Source organism: Siniperca chuatsi, linkage group LG20 (assembly GCF_020085105.1).
Source record: "Siniperca chuatsi isolate FFG_IHB_CAS linkage group LG20, ASM2008510v1, whole genome shotgun sequence".
In the NCBI taxonomy this organism is placed as follows: Eukaryota; Metazoa; Chordata; class Actinopteri; order Centrarchiformes; family Sinipercidae; genus Siniperca; species Siniperca chuatsi.
In genome coordinates this window covers 15,391,952-15,408,609 of record NC_058061.1, presented here as the reverse complement: position 1 = coordinate 15,408,609, position 16,658 = coordinate 15,391,952, and the positions used below count along the sequence as shown (strand labels likewise).

The 16,658-nt window shown below is 38.0% G+C and overlaps 1 protein-coding gene and 1 long non-coding RNA gene across 4 annotated transcripts in view; one reads left to right on the top strand and one right to left on the bottom strand.

Annotated features, from left to right (window-relative positions):
• Positions 1-16,658, top strand: part of LOC122868097 — a 42,141-nt gene that overhangs the window by 3,266 nt on the left and 22,217 nt on the right. For both annotated transcript variants that reach the window (XR_006376039.1, XR_006376038.1), the window contains exon 3: positions 15,515-15,619. This is a non-coding gene — a long non-coding RNA (uncharacterized LOC122868097). The remainder of the gene's footprint in view (positions 1-15,514; positions 15,620-16,658) is intronic.
• On the bottom strand, positions 4,313-15,534 carry kcnj12a (potassium inwardly rectifying channel subfamily J member 12a). Of its 2 annotated transcripts, none has more exons than XM_044179696.1 (2): positions 15,284-15,534; positions 4,313-9,374 (listed from the first exon to the last, which is right to left on the bottom strand). In XM_044179696.1, the coding sequence occupies exon 2, from the start codon at positions 9,212-9,214 to the stop codon at positions 7,913-7,915; it is 1,302 nt and encodes a 433-aa protein (XP_044035631.1). In that variant the 5' UTR covers positions 9,215-9,374; positions 15,284-15,534; the 3' UTR covers positions 4,313-7,912. The 2 variants fall into 2 exon arrangements, with proteins under 2 accessions (XP_044035631.1, XP_044035632.1); XM_044179697.1 differs by lacking the exon at positions 15,284-15,534 and adding an exon at positions 11,010-12,053.

Below are 16,658 nucleotides of genomic sequence, written 5' to 3'. Positions count from 1 at the left end.
ACTACAAATTATGTCTCAGTCATTGGATAAATTCCCATCACACTTGAGGAACTCTAAAGGATCAGTTTGTACTTTCTGTCAACTCAGCAGTGCTTTCCTTTGGTTTGATTTTCAGTTTTCTAACTCAAGCCTGTGTGTTGGCAACCAATCTGTTGTGAAGTGTTAGAAAAACACATAGTCTGTATCTTTTTATAGAATAGCTTAATTTATACTTCAGTATGTACCAATCATTGATCTCCTAATACAAAACTATGTATTACTCACTTCATATGTTTATTCTGGATTCTATTATTACTATCATACTTGACATTTTTGCACCAGTCTTTACTTTCTTTCATTATTTGCTATAGTTATATACATTGTATAACAATGGAGTTCTTCATCTGATTACATTATCTACATCTAGTGACCTATAAAAATATTTCACTTTGTACTTACAGTGTGCAAATTACATTAAATTTGATTAGAACTGAATTGGATTCAGGTTTGTGCTATATTGCACATTTGTAACACTATGGGATGAGCTTAAATATTCATGTATATAAATTAATTTGTAGTAGATAATATTCTCAAAGCAGAAAAGGTATAGTTCTAATTACATAGACCTCAGACCTCCGGTAAGTATCTTTGATTGAGTGATACTATCACAAGAACTAACAGGGAGTACGGTGAAAGTGTTGGCCACAGAGCCACATGCGGCTTGACACTGAAGAGCTTTATATAGCCCCTTCAACACGATTTCCCCTCATTTCACTGTCATCAGTCCAGGCTACAGGGAGTTTGTTCCAGCATTAATTATAACTGGTCTATATGGGCTGGCTGGCAGAGAGCCTGGCGAGGCCACTTCCTTGCATCCTTTCACATCCACATCTAGCTTTAGAAGTCTTTAGTAGGTGTAATGCTTTTTGTTTTATATCATGTGAGCAAATATGTGAGTCCAGGCCCCAGCTGGCTTAATCAACTGTTCCCTGGGAGTCACAGAAGGGACATTCCCAAGGGATCCTGGGTGTCAACTTTCTGTTGCGTAATTTAGACAAAATACCATGATGACGTAGGAAAAAAATCATCACAACCCTCTATCTATCTATCTATCTATCTATCTATCTATCTATCTATCTATCTATCTATCTATCTATCTATCTATCTATCTATCTATCTATCTATCTATCTATCTATCTATCTATCTATCTATCTATCTATCTATCTATCTATCTATTTTTTCTCTTTTTGTATAAAACCAAATTACAATATTTAGCATTTGTGTGTTGGTCTCTATTGAAGATGTGTCTGGTTAGTTCCCCAGCATCATGCTTTATTTATTTATTTATTTTTTTCAGCCAGCAGGTTACGTGGCAACAGCCTCCATATGGTAATTAATAGGTTTTATTTGCAGGAGCCGTGAGTGTGAAGGGAGAGGCTGGTGCACCAGTGGCATCATTGCTCTGGGATACAGACAACTGCTGACAAACCATTATTGAATTGCAGCATTATCTGCCTGAGGAATAGGTTAAAATAGTCACTATAAAGTATATAAAAAAGGTAATTTTCATGTATTTTTAGGCAAAAGCACCTATAGCAGCTTTGCATCTTAGAGCCCTGACCCCAGTTGGTTGATAGATAGATAGATAGATAGATAGATAGATAGATAGATACTTTATTCATCCCCCTTGGGGAAATTCAAGTGTTCAGTAGCTCACACAATCTGTATTAGCATATATAAATATAGATTAAGACAATACACAAAGTTAAATTTTTAGTAACTGAAGTCATAGTCTACCCATCCCAACAGGCCACCCATCCTATCTGTATGGCATGTGTTTAGGATTACATAGCAACCATCTCACTTGCAGGGCAGTTTATCCTGACATGCCTCTAATTATCCAGGACGTCTTGGCGTCTAATCCTACTATTACAGTACACCAGTTTGACATCACAGCTATCAAAAGACGGCTCACTTTCAGAGCAAAGTCAAATTCTGAGTTCCACAACCCGTGCAACACTGACGAAAAATCTATAGTGCTTTTAATGCTTTAGGCGTTCATTAACACTGTCCGCCACTAATCCTGAAAGCTTCACTTCTATTCTATGTGTGTGACACAAAGCCAAACAAAGCCTACATACACTGCCCAGGCCATGTTACATAATCAAACTTGGCAAATGCTTACAGCATTGCCTCTGTGATCCCAGTGTCAGTTAGTGCTGAGACCCAACGCCTGAGCTCAGCACAACCAGTGGCCAGCATGTTAATCCTACATCTGTCACTCACTGTGGGTGATTTAATCACCCCAACCTGAATTATTTAGAAAAAACTGATGGCCATAGATCATGCGAGGATGCCATGGTACTAGCAAGCTCAGGTTGCATAACTCTTTACTGTAACTTTTGATCTTACATGTACATGTGGATGTCATGTATATGTTTTATGTCAAGATTTTACTTTAATTGATTGTTTGTTGTTTTTGCATTCTACGTTGCATGCAATGTCACATCCCTCACAAAAATATTAATGAAATCCTTCCATTTTTCTCATTTAAATGAGAGTGTTGTTAACCAAGCAGGCTGCAGCAGTTTGTGTAACAAATTCTTTTTTTATGTTTTTATTTTATTTTATTTCTACCGCTCACAACGAGGTTTGTGGATTATCTTGAGTAACCGGGTCATGATTTCTGGAAAGAGACATTGCTGTTGAGTTTTTCAAATGTATGTTTTTGCCGCTTTGAGCACCACAAGCCGAGCGGCATCCAGTTCCATTATATTCAAGAGAAGGCAGACATCTCAATGGCCGATATCTCCAAAACTCGGCAACTCACACCTAAACAATCTAGATGGATAAATAGAACTACAAGTAAGAGGAAAAATATGTATTGATGTTGGGGTGAGCAGTCCCTTTAAACTGTTTACCATACGCATATTTGCAAAACATTGTTAAGAACATTATGCTTATCCCAAATTATATTATACTTGAAAACCAAATCACTGAACAATAGAGATCGACCCCAATGAATCAGCTTGGCCAATATTATAGGCTGATATTAGCTTATCATGGATTGGTATTGTGTATATGTTGACCTATAAGTAACAAGAAATGACAGTACAGAAATAATAAAGATATGCTTTAGAGACAGTGTCACCATTAGATAGTTTGTCAAAAAGAGAGAACTGACAAGCTGATTTTCAAATGTAAAATTTCCCACTTTGTACATTTCTTAGTCACAATTCTTTAATAACCAAATTTGAGCAACCCTTATCAATAATCTTTGTTACAGTAATGTGTTTATGTTAAAAATTGAAAATCGGCTGATATATAATTCAGATTTAATATATCACATTTTTTTAACTTCCAAATATTGTCGATATCAGCCTAAAATATCCAGTATTGGTTAGGCTCTACTGAACAGTGTACACAGTGTAAGACTTTAACTTACAAGAAAACCTAAATGTGCAGTTACCGTGCAACAGGCCTTTTTCACAGCAGACATTTTGAATTGTCATAGTAGGAAATACACAGGTGTTATTAATAACATTAACAATGGCTCTGTACTATTCAAGTGTCCCAGTAAGTTGTGACAGTGTGACAGTGAGCAAGCATGCAATACTAGTACCTGAAACTGAAGCAGCTAAATGGAATTCAACTATCGTTAAAATGTTGTAGAAAAGGTTTCAGTCGTAGTCATCTGGACACTGTTTTCAGAATCAAGACGTTTCGGCTCCCATCCAGAAGTCATTCTCAATTGTGAAAAAATGGGATGGGAGCCGAAACGTCTTTATTCTGAAAACAGTGTCCAGATGACTGAAACCTTTTCTACGATAGAACACTCCTGGACGAATGAGGGACTACACCGTCTTATCGTTAAAATGTATTATTTACACCAGTGTTTTCAATTGTGACATGACAAAATGTCTTCAGTGGTAAAGGCCCATCATGAAATTTAATACTTAAAAACTTTAAGGTTTCCTAAGTTCTGAAGTAGTAGAGTAACAATGATCTCTCATGTATTGTTACCCCATTGATCTGACAAAGTCAGCTGCAGGCCTCTTGCCCACTTCAGCGGGGCCAAAAGGCCCCTGGCCCCACTGGTTGTTTGTGTGTCACAGTGATTGATTGATGAGCCTTCTTGAATAACTGGCTCAAGACCAGGAAGTCATCTGACATGATCTCTCATCTTAAACCACCCCTCATGATGATGTGTTTCCTCAGCTACCACTTCATCCATTCATTAAGCTTGAGGATGTACAGGGTTTATATTGGATTTTACATTTCAATACAGCCCAGACTGGTGGACCACTTTCAATAAAACAGATAAAAACAATCTTTTTTCACAGTTAGTTTTTAATTGAATAATTTAAATGACTTTGAATTAAAATCAAAAGCCCAGTAGACATTTTGCTGGACATAGGAAGACTTCTACAGAGGTCAAAGGTTTTTCCAATCATCCCTTTAAGAGAAATACCTGTTTGATCATGAACATCTGTGCTGAAATGAAACAACAGAAATTAAATAATTGAAAACTGAGACAAGAATTATATTTTTGCCTCTCAATAGTAATTTCATTGTAATACTCTGATAAAAATGGATAAATATTGATTGCTGTATTCTATCAAAAAGAACTTAGTATAAAAATAAGCAGGTTTGTTCAGCCTGGCTGCTCCTTATTATAGTTTTTATAACGTTACTATGCTTTTTACACTATAAATCTTTATATTTAGCTAAAACCTTTGTGTGTGTTTCTTTTCGAAGGGCTCAGGTGGGCAACATCAAAGCTAAAACAATCTCCGAAAAAATTATTCAGAAGAAATGATTGAACTATGCATTTCAGTGATGCGGCATAGAAGCTGTTGATGCATCACCTTTTTTTTCAACCACTGAAGTTTTGTGAGTAGGTACAGAGGCTTCATACATCAGTGTATAGAACCTTCCCAGAAGGCAATGAGCATAATAAATGTTTAGGGTTGGGTAAAGAATGCTTCACTTGTTAGCCAAAAAATGTTCTTTATATTTTACTACATCCTTCAATTTTCTAAAAAATCAACATATAACCAAGAAATATCATAGAGTTAAGCATACTGCTAGAGTTAAATGACTATTAGGAAAATATTAGTCATTGTGACCAAAATAACAACCATTTTCTGGTTCTCTTCTTTGCTTTCATGTTGTGGTTTTTCACCATATCCTGTATGTTTTCTTCTTTGTGTGAAAGTTAACTAAAATTGTTACACAGGGACATGACATTCACATTTTAGTGAGGTAATAGATAATCTAGACTTGATAAAAAAGTATTTTGTGACACAACATAAACAGTTGAGGTTTGAATGATAAATTCTGACTAGGAATCTAGAATAAGGGATCATTTTTAAATGCTATTGTCCATGCCAAAGGAAAAAAGTTGTCATGCATCATAATTTTGTCTCTTAAACTACTGTATATAGTGATAGCAAATGATTGAATCTATAACTACTTACTTAATTTTTTGATTTGGTTTTAACTTTTGATTGATTTGATTTAATTAATGGTATATTTGTAGGAATAATTTAAATTTGTAAAGAGACCATTGCGAACTGGAGACTCAAACACCTTTTTGGAATATGGCTGTCCATTTTTCAAGACCAGTCTAAACTGTTTTTGGAAGATTACCTTGGGAACAATCACCTACTATTACTTTGGTTTCAAATCTGAGAAATCATACACATACAAGTACAATAAAAACAAAAAAATGTAGGGTCATTCATATCACACCATGCCTTTCACTTGTTATCTGTGAATCAAGAATTATAAATATGCATGTTCAGTTTATTACAAGAGAATCATTAAGAATATGCTTATTAGAATGAATTCAGAAAGGTGAGCTTCAGTATTTATTGCTTCCATTCACCATGGTCCAGTTTGTTAACTCATCGTATTATCATATTGCTCAAATGCATTTAGTATATAGTATGTGATGTTTGTAAATGCCAGAGAAATCAATATGAGGAGTGAAAAAGGAGGAAGCTATTTTCTCTTTGTTTTACTGTTGCTCATGTATATCAGTTTGGACAGCAATTACTGTGATAACAGGTTTTTAGCCAAATTTAGTCTTGCACACATTCATTTTACCTGTCAAAGGATACATTTGTCATATAATAATTAAATAATATTTTGTCCTGCCATTAGTCTATAACCCGGGTAAAGTTTGAAACAGAGATTGACTCTGTTAGTAACAATATAAAGAGCAGTTAAATTTACCCACTCTTGATGTAAAATGAATAGAAATGTAGGGCCAGCTACTGTAAGTTGGCTAATATGTTTGGACTATTCTAACCTTATTAGCATTACTATTGTAGACACATTTGCCCTTATGATGCTTGTTCGTTTAGCATTTGGAATGGATGCTTGTTGGGTGGTTAGAAATACCCAAACCTTACATTTCAAATTCAGGATGACCATAGCACTGCTCTCTGGCCAAAGAAATACATCAGGGATAATTCTCATTCTCATGCATTATTCCTGTGTACATTTTAAAAGTTTTAGAGATATGTGAAATTTTGACTAACAATTTAACTTACCTCTTGTCAAATGGATTTGATAAACATAACAGCTACTCTTAGAAATTGAGTTTATGCATTTTTTTTTTTTAAATTTCAGGCTGTCTTTCTAAGCATTAGGTATTGATTAAAGCAATATCACTACATAATTTCATATCACACAGAACTCAATAGGATTTCTGTCCCCTGATGATGTTAACAATATGCATAGATTCATTTTTAAAGAGGACAAAAATACATTAAAGGTGATCAATTTATGCCAGTTTGTTACAGTCTTAATTTCCATATGGAATGGAAGAAAACTTGTCAATGACTACCAACATACAGGTTTTAGTTTAACTTAGTTTATTAGATAATATTTCAAGTTGTGAAAATAAAGGTACACTTTAAGGTGCATTTCTTTGTGGGGTTATTAGTTTGATAAATACAAACCTCGATATTGCAACATGTATCTTGCAAAAAAGAAATTTTGTGAAACTACAACATTTTTAAGTCGGTTGTCCACCATTTGTGCTTTTGTTTTGTTTTACCTGACTACTTAGCAATGTTAGTACATGACATACACATGATATGTGTAGGGCAGTGCAGCCAAATCAGCTTGTTAGTTTGTTTTTAAGATAAGGTTAAAGTATGAGGCATTAAGAGATTATAAATAGAGTGTTTCTCTATACAATTTCATTTCTGTTCAACATATTCCTTTATGTTCTTCATAGTGCAATTCATTTTGCCTACTCTTTCTATATTATGGTAGATTTTGGGATCACACCAATACTAAAATGAAGGTGTTTGAATTATGTTGTTCTCAGTGGCCCCCGATCAGATGTTTTAGCATGGCTCACTGCATCTGAATGCTGCAGTGCACGAATTTTCAATGTGTCACTGAACGCAGGTCCAGCAAATTACAGCAATGCGAGGAGAGCTTAAGAGGAGCCTCGTAACGCTATTATTTGTCCCCAAGAACAAGTTGAAATAGCAACTTCTATTTTTTAGAGGTGTTTTTGGAAACTGATACTGCACACAAAACATAACTTACCTAAGCAATGTATTTACACCTAAGATTTGATTAGAAGGTTCTGTCATAATAGTTTTTTGATGCACTATCATTGAACACTCTTAACTCAAAATGACCATGTGAAAAAAGATTCAAGTTTCCATTAAGGAAGAAGGTCTTTCTGTAGCCTTTTCCTTGATTGTAGACATTCCTTACCACAATTTTCTAAGCTGTGTACTCTTGCTTTCTCCCATTTCTTCCAGTTAAGTCCGTTTTACTGTTGTCTTATTAATTTTCCAATCTTTCACAGTAGTCAGCATTTCCTATGGCACTTTGCATTGTTCTGCATTTTTACCCTTGGATAAAGTTATTGAAAGTTGACCCTGGGTCAATGAGTAGAGGTCATATTTCCGACTCTCTACGATATGACCTTTGATCCAGCGCCCTGGTGGCCTGTAAGCGTTCAAACTCATGTCGGCTGTTCCGGTCTGGACTGAGGTTTGCCAGTGCCCTGCTCCCACCACCCACATCCTCCTCCTCATCATCGCGGCTTAGGAAGGCCAGCTCATTTTCATAGCAGAAGGAGTTAGAGCTGGGGACTAGGAACTTGTTCTCCACCATGTCCTTGGCACTGCAGCGGGGGGTGGACGGCACCTCGTAGGTTTTGTGAAAGTGAGAGTAATCCACCTTGTACACGTTCTTCTCCTCAAACAAGACTGGCTCAAAACGGTGACCCCAAAGGATCTCAGAGGCCAAGTAGGAGCTGCGAGCCTGCGTGGTCATGGCGGTTGCTTCAACCATCCCCTCCAAAATCACGACAACCTCAAAGTCTGCTGTCTCCAAGTCTTGTTTGCTGATCCCAAAAAGGGGGCTCTCCTCATCTATCTCATGGAGAATAGTGATGGGTGAAACCAAGAAAATCCTGTCCAGGCCTTTATCAAAGCCCACATTAATGTCTATCTGGTCTAGAGGAATATACTCCCCCTCATCAGTGATCCGAGGTTTGATGAGCTGTGCCCTGACATGGGCCTCTACAATGTGGCTCTTGCGAAGGTTCCCTACCCTCCACATGAGGCACAGCTTTCCGTCCCGCATGGCAATGACAGCATTGTGGCTAAACAACAGTGTTTGTGCTCGCTTCTTAGGCCTTGCCATCTTGGCCATGATGGCGCCAATCATAAAGCAGTCAATGATGCAGCCCACTATGGACTGGAAGACCACCATGAAGACAGCCACTGGGCACTCTTCAGTCACACAGCGGTAGCCGTAACCTATGGTAGACTGTGTTTCAATGGAGAATAGAAAGGCAGCCACAAATCCATTGACCTGTAGGACACATGGAGTGAAGTTGTCATCTCCAGCTGGGTTATCCAGATCTCCATGCAGCAAAGCTATGACCCAAAAGGCTAAGCCGAAGACCAGCCAGGACACAACAAACACAAGAGTGAAGACTACCAGCATCCATCGCCAGCGAATATCAACACATGTGGTGAACATGTCAGCCATGTAGCGCTGCGACTTGTCGTCCATATTGGCAAACTGCACATTGCACTGGCCATTCTTTTTGACGAAACGATTGCGGCACTTGCGACGTGTGTGGATCTTGCCATTGCCAAAGCCGTTCATGCCATGCATGGTAGTGAGGCGGAGGCCCTCTTCCTCAGATGACACAATGCTGTAGCGGTTGATCCTTCCTACACTCATGCTCCCAGCGGCGCCTCCAGCTGCAGGGTCAGAGCAGAAGGGCAGACCTGGAGTCCCAGTGTGTGATCAAGGCCCCTCACAGCTTGATCACTGGCTAAGCTGCATTTTAGTGAGTCATAGGCAGGGAGCTGGGTGGGAGCCTTGTGCTTTAATCCAGTCCCTGTAGAGAGTGTCAGGAGAGGAGAACAATGTGAGTGTCATTCTGTGACATAATGGTCAAATCACACCATACCTGTATATGAAACATCACCAAAGAACCAACCCTGAAAGCTTTTAGCAAAACATTGTTACATAAGTAAATAAACGGTTTTGCTATTGGCCCAAAAAGAAGGCCACTGATATTAATAGATCATCACACTAAATGAACTGTCTGTGTGTTAGAACCATCATCACAGTTTTTGACTTGTTCTTCTTATTTGAATAAAAATAAGATTTTTTTGGGTGGATATACTAGATAAATCTGCACTATATTAACTTGATTTTGATTTTTGATTACATGATTGACATGTTTCAGGAGTTTCTCTCAATACCTTTTGAAGTAAGGAAAATTACACAAAAAAGTATTATTTTACGACGTATTTCTTATATATTCCTCTGTTGATGTGACATTTGTTTGTTTATTATAAGGTTTCCTATTTAGTAATGCAGTAACACTGGAGTCCAGCTTCTGTTAAGTTTGTCCACTCGCAAATCTAACTCTGATAAATATAATAGGAAACAATACAGATTATCGTAATTTTGTTAACAGTAAAATTATATAGAATGTTCAACATTGTTAGGGTTTATGAGAACACTTTTCCTGTCCCACTTCCCAGTACAAGGTTTATAGTGTGAGTATCCATAATACTAGTTACTTCAGTTACTTCACACTCCTTCGCCTCACCATCTTGCTCTCTTTAAACATCACGACTCAAAATCCAATTGGCCCTCACTGAAGGGTCCTCATGTCTTTTGATGTCGGCTGGGTAAGTGAAGAGCTGGCCTCACAGCAGATCCACTTGTGTCACATGGCATTTCCTGTGCTTTTCTCTTTCAAATTATAAAGAAGGTTGGCAGTGGAGACAAACTAAGTCATCACCTACCAGATGTTTATTATTACGTAATGAAAAAATTGACCTTCATGTGAGTCACTCCTCGTATTTGGTTAGGTGTTTTATAAAATGAGGAGGGTTGTCATATTTTAGGCCTAATAGTGATAGGGCAGGCTACGCATGTTAGTTTTCAGCATGTCTTGGTTGTATTTATAGTTTATCAGCAGCATGCCATGCAGTCATCACACATCCAACAGACAAGCTGCGCTCTTCTATCTATTCTAAGTTTGCCATTGTCCTTTTAGTACAATACTTTTGTTAGGGGAGTAGAGGGTATGTGTGTGTGTATTTAAACATACACCTAGGGGACTTGTATGTGTGCCACTGATTCCATGGACATGCAATTCCAGATGCTGTGAACAGGGATGGAGAGAAGACTCTATTTATTTGACCCCATTCTGTACAATTTGCAGTATCATTAATCATGTTTTGAGGATGCAATACATTTATAGCACCATCCCATGGTGCTCCATACAAGTAGGTAGTAGAGATTTCTTCCCTGTGCAATGCCCTGTATTACATATTCATTGTAATTACATACTGGAACTTCAGCTTACAAGAATATTACAAGATTAGACATACAACACACTTGACAACATAAAGCACATACTCATACTGTATGTGTCAAAATGTTAGTTTGGAATTAAATTAATCTGCAATATGTCAGCACGGCTGTAGATTTTCTCGGTCAGGCAGCAGATTACCTGGCCACTGCACTGGATGTTGAGCCTCAGGGTCAAGGAGTTTTACCCATGGGAGCTGGACTGAGGCCCCTCTGGGTGCAGACAGCTTTTATCGCCTGGCCACATCCGTTCTGTGTCTGCCTGCCTGATTTGGGCCCTGAAGACTTGACAGTTCACTCATGTGCGTTCCCAAATCCCGGGTGCCCTGCCGTCTGCCACACACTCACACTAATTCCGTCCTCACTCACACTCTTTCAGGTGGAAGTTCTCCTGATCTATAGCCAGATTACCTCACGCACAATTTTAAAATCACCCCTTAGGGGTCAAACACATACCTGTATCAGGACAACATACTGTAGCTAAATGTTATGTTAAATTTTTATACTTCCAAAGTCTCTTTTTGCCTTTTGACAATATCACACTACATTCCCAAAAGAGTCCAGCTGTTAGTGCTAAAAATAGTAATCCTACCACTCATCTCAAATATGTAAATCTTTAAATATGTCAACCAAACTAGATTGTCTCATCCTTTCTAATTGTCTCTAGCACTTTTACACAGACGGTTTAATTAAGCATGTTTGTGCTCCTTGACTCATCCATGTAGTGGCAGGTGGGCTTGGCTGTATGGCATAATAACTACACTGACTGTGTTATACAATTGAGATGAATCTTGAGCCTGAATGTCGTCTCAGCATTTCACATTATACATCTTGGTCTCTACACTACACACATGACATGAGCGGCCCTACCCAGTGCGTAGGCTCTATATCATACTGTAGTCGTACAGTGTCAGGTGTCCAGCCAAATGAAAGTAAAAACCCTCTCTGCGTCCTTGGAGTCATTAGATAAGTGCCTTAGAGTCTCAACCCATGCAGAAAGGCTTTGCTGTTGCTACATGGGAAACTTTCAATCAAATTGTCCCTCTGAGAGGCTGCACATGTAAGGTCTGAGTGTACATGGTGCTTAAAGATTAATCTTTGTCACCGGCTCTTTGACTGATATTTGACAGTAGTCTTTATCAGGCCTAAAAGTTTGACATTAGATTACACAACTGCTGTTGACAGCTGGATAGCTATACATATTAATTGCCTTAATTCAAATAAAATAGAAGTTAAAGGGGAAATCAGTAGTTCATATTATAATTACAGGTAGAGTATATTCACATGTAATTGAACAGCTGGTTGTATAGACGAAAATAAGCATTTTTTGATAAATATATGCTTGCTTTAGTGCTGACAACAACTAAATATAAGCTTACTGATGGTGTTAAAGGTGTGTAGATATACTTGTTGTCTAGTGTTAGTCCTTGTATTGAGAGATGTGTCAATCAGTGTGAAAGTCATAGCAGGTTCCAATCCTGTGTTTTGAATTCTGGTGGTTTTTGTTTGTATTTTGAATCACAAATTGTGCCTTTAACACCGGTTGTTAATTCCTAGAGCACTACAGCACTACCATGCAAATCTTGTACTACGAGGAGTGTGAAACAACAGCTCAGAGGGAGGTCATTAGTAGTGTATTGTTGTATTTATATTATTACCTTGTCTTGCAGTTAAAACACTCTGAGTTTAGTGTGCATCCGTAACCAAAGAACTTGCATCTTTGATTCATAAGGCAAGGCAGGACACGGAAAGTGATTTGCACTCCAGCCAATAATTTCATGAATAACCTTTTGTGACCTAGTGCTGTTCTTGGGGAGTTGAGAGGAGTGACTAGGGGAGATGATAAGCTTGCAGCTGATTAGGATGAATAGAATGAATAATTGGATGTGCAAAATAATGGAAGGGATTGGGATGAACAATGAGGTGGAGTGGGACAGGGTACTTCATCTCAAGACAAGCATGCAGAAAACTGAGCTCAACCACTACGATCCCAGCCCACCTCCCAAGGCCATTGTGAAGGAAGAGCAGAGGCTCTGGTGTCATTGTATTTTCCTATAGTTCACCATGCGGAACTCATCTCGTCTCAAGTGACCTACAGGTATTTTCCTATAGAAAGTAACACCACTTCACTATGCAGAGATGCTGTCTGATTGACAGTATATTACAAACTAGTTCACAGCTTTTTTGTTGTCTTCAAATATAATGCAATAATTGGTGATAGTGCTAGACAAAGAGACAAAGACAGTGTAAGTTAGGACCAGACAGTATCCAACCCTGGAGGCTGTTAGACTCGGTATGTAGGCCAGCCCCTGTGCTGAGATGCCATCTCAGGTGGTTGTTGAGAGAAGTGGTAGAGAGAAGTGTTCATAAAGAACTGAGTCACCTTCTAACATTGCTATAACAGCTGGTATATTCTATGCAAGTAGAACAAAATCTGTAGTTTTTTTGCTAGCTGCACCTGTAGCTTTTCCACCGTTCAAACACCTGGTTCCCATTGATTGATCATTCCCACATGTGAGCTTCTCACTGATCTTTATTCGTGCAGTTTTTTAATTACTTGTACCCATTCACAAAGGCTGAATCACCCATATTAAACCTGAACTCTATAATTTCCAATTTTAAGTGACACCTGTTGGTTAGAGCACACATGCTTAGATATATTACTTTTAATATAGTACTGCTAGATGTTATACATTAAGTCAGACAAGAAGATATATAAGCTATTGTCCATGTGTTTGATATTATATTGTACCTTTTTTGTGGATGTGTTATATTTTATGTTTTCGGTGTGTCCTACTGCATGCCACATATCCCTTTTGAATAATAAAAATGAACTAAGCTGAGATGAAAAGCAGGATGAGGTCATTGAACTGTCAGGCAACGCTGCATAATCTTCGTTCTCTTCATCCTCTGTCTCTATTGTCCCCTCACATCAGTGATTTCTTTATACGCTGATAGAAGTGCAGTACCTGAAGCAATTTTTATCCGTTAATACCTGCTTGTGTTTGTCTTCCAGAATTATTATGCTAAATTAGATGCTACAGTTCTGATACAACACTCCCAGGAAATTAGGTGCCTAAAAGTGCTCAAGTGGTAACCAGTGGATTATTATTATCAAGGTATTTGTTGAAGTCAAATTGTGAAGCTGTAATGCAGAAATTAGTGTTTGTTTACATTGACTGAATTTATGATTCTACTGGTTACACTATTGTCTAGGCCTAAAACTAATGATTATTATAGTCAACATAGTCAACAATTATGATTGTTTTTTAAACAAACAAATATATTTTACTTCTGTCATTAATTAGTCTATCAAATGTAAAAAGTAATGACACATTCCCATCACAGTTTACCAGATTTGAAAGCGGTATCCTAAAATTGCTTATTTTGTCTGACTTATGCTCAAAAACCCACAGCTACTCAGCTATTCTATATTTTGGGCATTTTTACTTAAAAATGACTCTAATTATTATTTAATTAATTGTCAGTTGATTTTTACCAATTAATAATTTATTGATTATTTGATCATATTTATTGTTACACGCAATATAATGCACTGATATCCTCTCATTCTGCTTTACCTCTCCTGTCTAGGTGAACAAGCTGTGATATGGATCGATTGTAGAGATGAATCCCACATTATTGTAGATTCAAACTTCATTGCTTGTTAACTTCAGGATTTAATTTTATTTTTAACTGATTACTTTTAAGGGTTCTCTTTGTCTGCCTTCTAGCATCAACATTTCAGTTTTTGTTTTATTTTATGTTTTATCCCTTTGGGAATCTAAGCTAAATGCTAAAGGTGAACAGCCCTGCATGAGAGCCTTAGGGTGGAAAAATCATTTAAAATATTGTATCTAATCACATTCTACAGAAAAGCTTTTCTGCTGCAGTAAAGTGAAATACTGTAGACTTGTACATATGTGATTAGTAACATTATTTTCTGTTTTGGCTCTGTACTACATCACAGTGGATATTAAATGAAACAATGAGACTACAGAAATAACTTTCAGCTTCAATTTTTGGTCTTTACATTCGCATCAGATAAATAGTCAATTTTAGCAATTTTTATACATTTTCTCTCTCAGTTTTAGGGGACAACAACATGTGCATGGACACAAAGATGAACTTGAATAAAGTCATGATATTTAATTTGTTCAATCACTAGGTTAGTCTAATTCAAAATGATTTTATGTGCTGTTTCTTAAAAACTAAATGATTTATGAATTGATAGTATTAGATGTCTGATTTGAATTTCAACAGAATGACTGTGGATGTGCTCCAAAGAGAATGCTTAAGAGTACACATTGCCATACAGTGCCACTTTTATAACACTACAGACCAGTGACATCTGACGAATATTGATGTGACATTCAGGCTGCAAGTTTGAGGTGAAGTTTTCTGTCCTTCTCTTACCTTTATTTCTACCTATCCTCCCCCAGACCGCAGAATTAAAAGGTGGTATCTTCTCTCCCAGTGTCCCAATTAACCAAACTGAGGCATTCTCTGCATCTGCCACCGCAGCTGCTCCTTCTTTGTGTGTTACTCTAATACTGGAGAAAACCACTCCATCATCTTCAGCACAAGGCACAGACCCCCTTTGAATTTATTCATCCTTGCTTGATCTCTTGTCTCTCTCTTTTTCAGGTGCAGTTGCGAGCGCAGATGAAACGCAGTTCTGACCAGACCAAATCACACCAGAACCATGGGTCAAGACCCTTTTGCTCAGTCAGTCCTGGATGTGCAAAACAGGTACGAAGCGTTTAGCGAGGATTATCCCAGTGAAAATTCAGGTTTTTGTATCTCCTTTTTCTGACGCAATTTCTTCAGCTGGTCTTCTGCTCATCCTTCATCTTTGCTAACTTGAAGTCTATCCTTCACATTTCCCATAAAACTGTACAATATTCCCTCACCGTTTATTAACTGAACAGCTCTCTCTATCAATCTTTTGCAATCTGATCTAGTTGGACTGCTGTTCTCTCTCTCTCTCTCTTTCTCACTCTCACACTCTCTCTCCCTCTGACTATTTCTTCGCTCTCTCCCTCCCTCTCTCCTCTCTGTCTCTCCCTCTCTCTCTCCCTCCCTCCCTCCCCCAGTGTCACAGAAGCTGCCATTTGCAGCCTCCCTCCCTCTCTCTCTTTTCTCCTCCCCTCCTCTCTTTCTCTCTCTCTCTTGTTGTCTCTCTCCCTCCCTCCCACATCATGGCACTACCAGTTGACAGCAACTTGATGCACAGACGTATCATTCAGAAAACTCCAGCAGACAATCCCCCATTGTATTTGATCAGATGTTAATCAAAAGTAAATGGAAGAAACATTATGAAGATGAAAGGATTTCACAATGACTTACATAAAATTAACAGCCCAGAGTTTGCTGCCTTTTTGAGCCCATCTGCTCTGCTTTTACTCTGAGATAAGTCCTGTTATCCCACCATCTACCTTCATAGAAAAGAGATGATTAATGGGAGGTTATTCATTTAGAATAAAGCAAATGCACCTGGCCTTTGCAGCATCAGGTGAGAGTATTGACTGTTGCATAGTCATGACGTGACCGGGGCTAATCTTCATGTATTTTTGATAATTGGTTGCCATAATGAAATGATTCTATGTGTGATGTGCAGTGCAGAGTGTGTATCGATATATCATGCTGCTGGGAGCTGTGTCTCACTCTCAGAGTGATGCCTTTCACACTTGTCACCAACAACTAATCAACAACATTTGACCTGAGGATGTATGTGTGTGCTTGTGTGCATGTGTGTTTGACAATACATGTCAGTCTTGCCACACCAGGA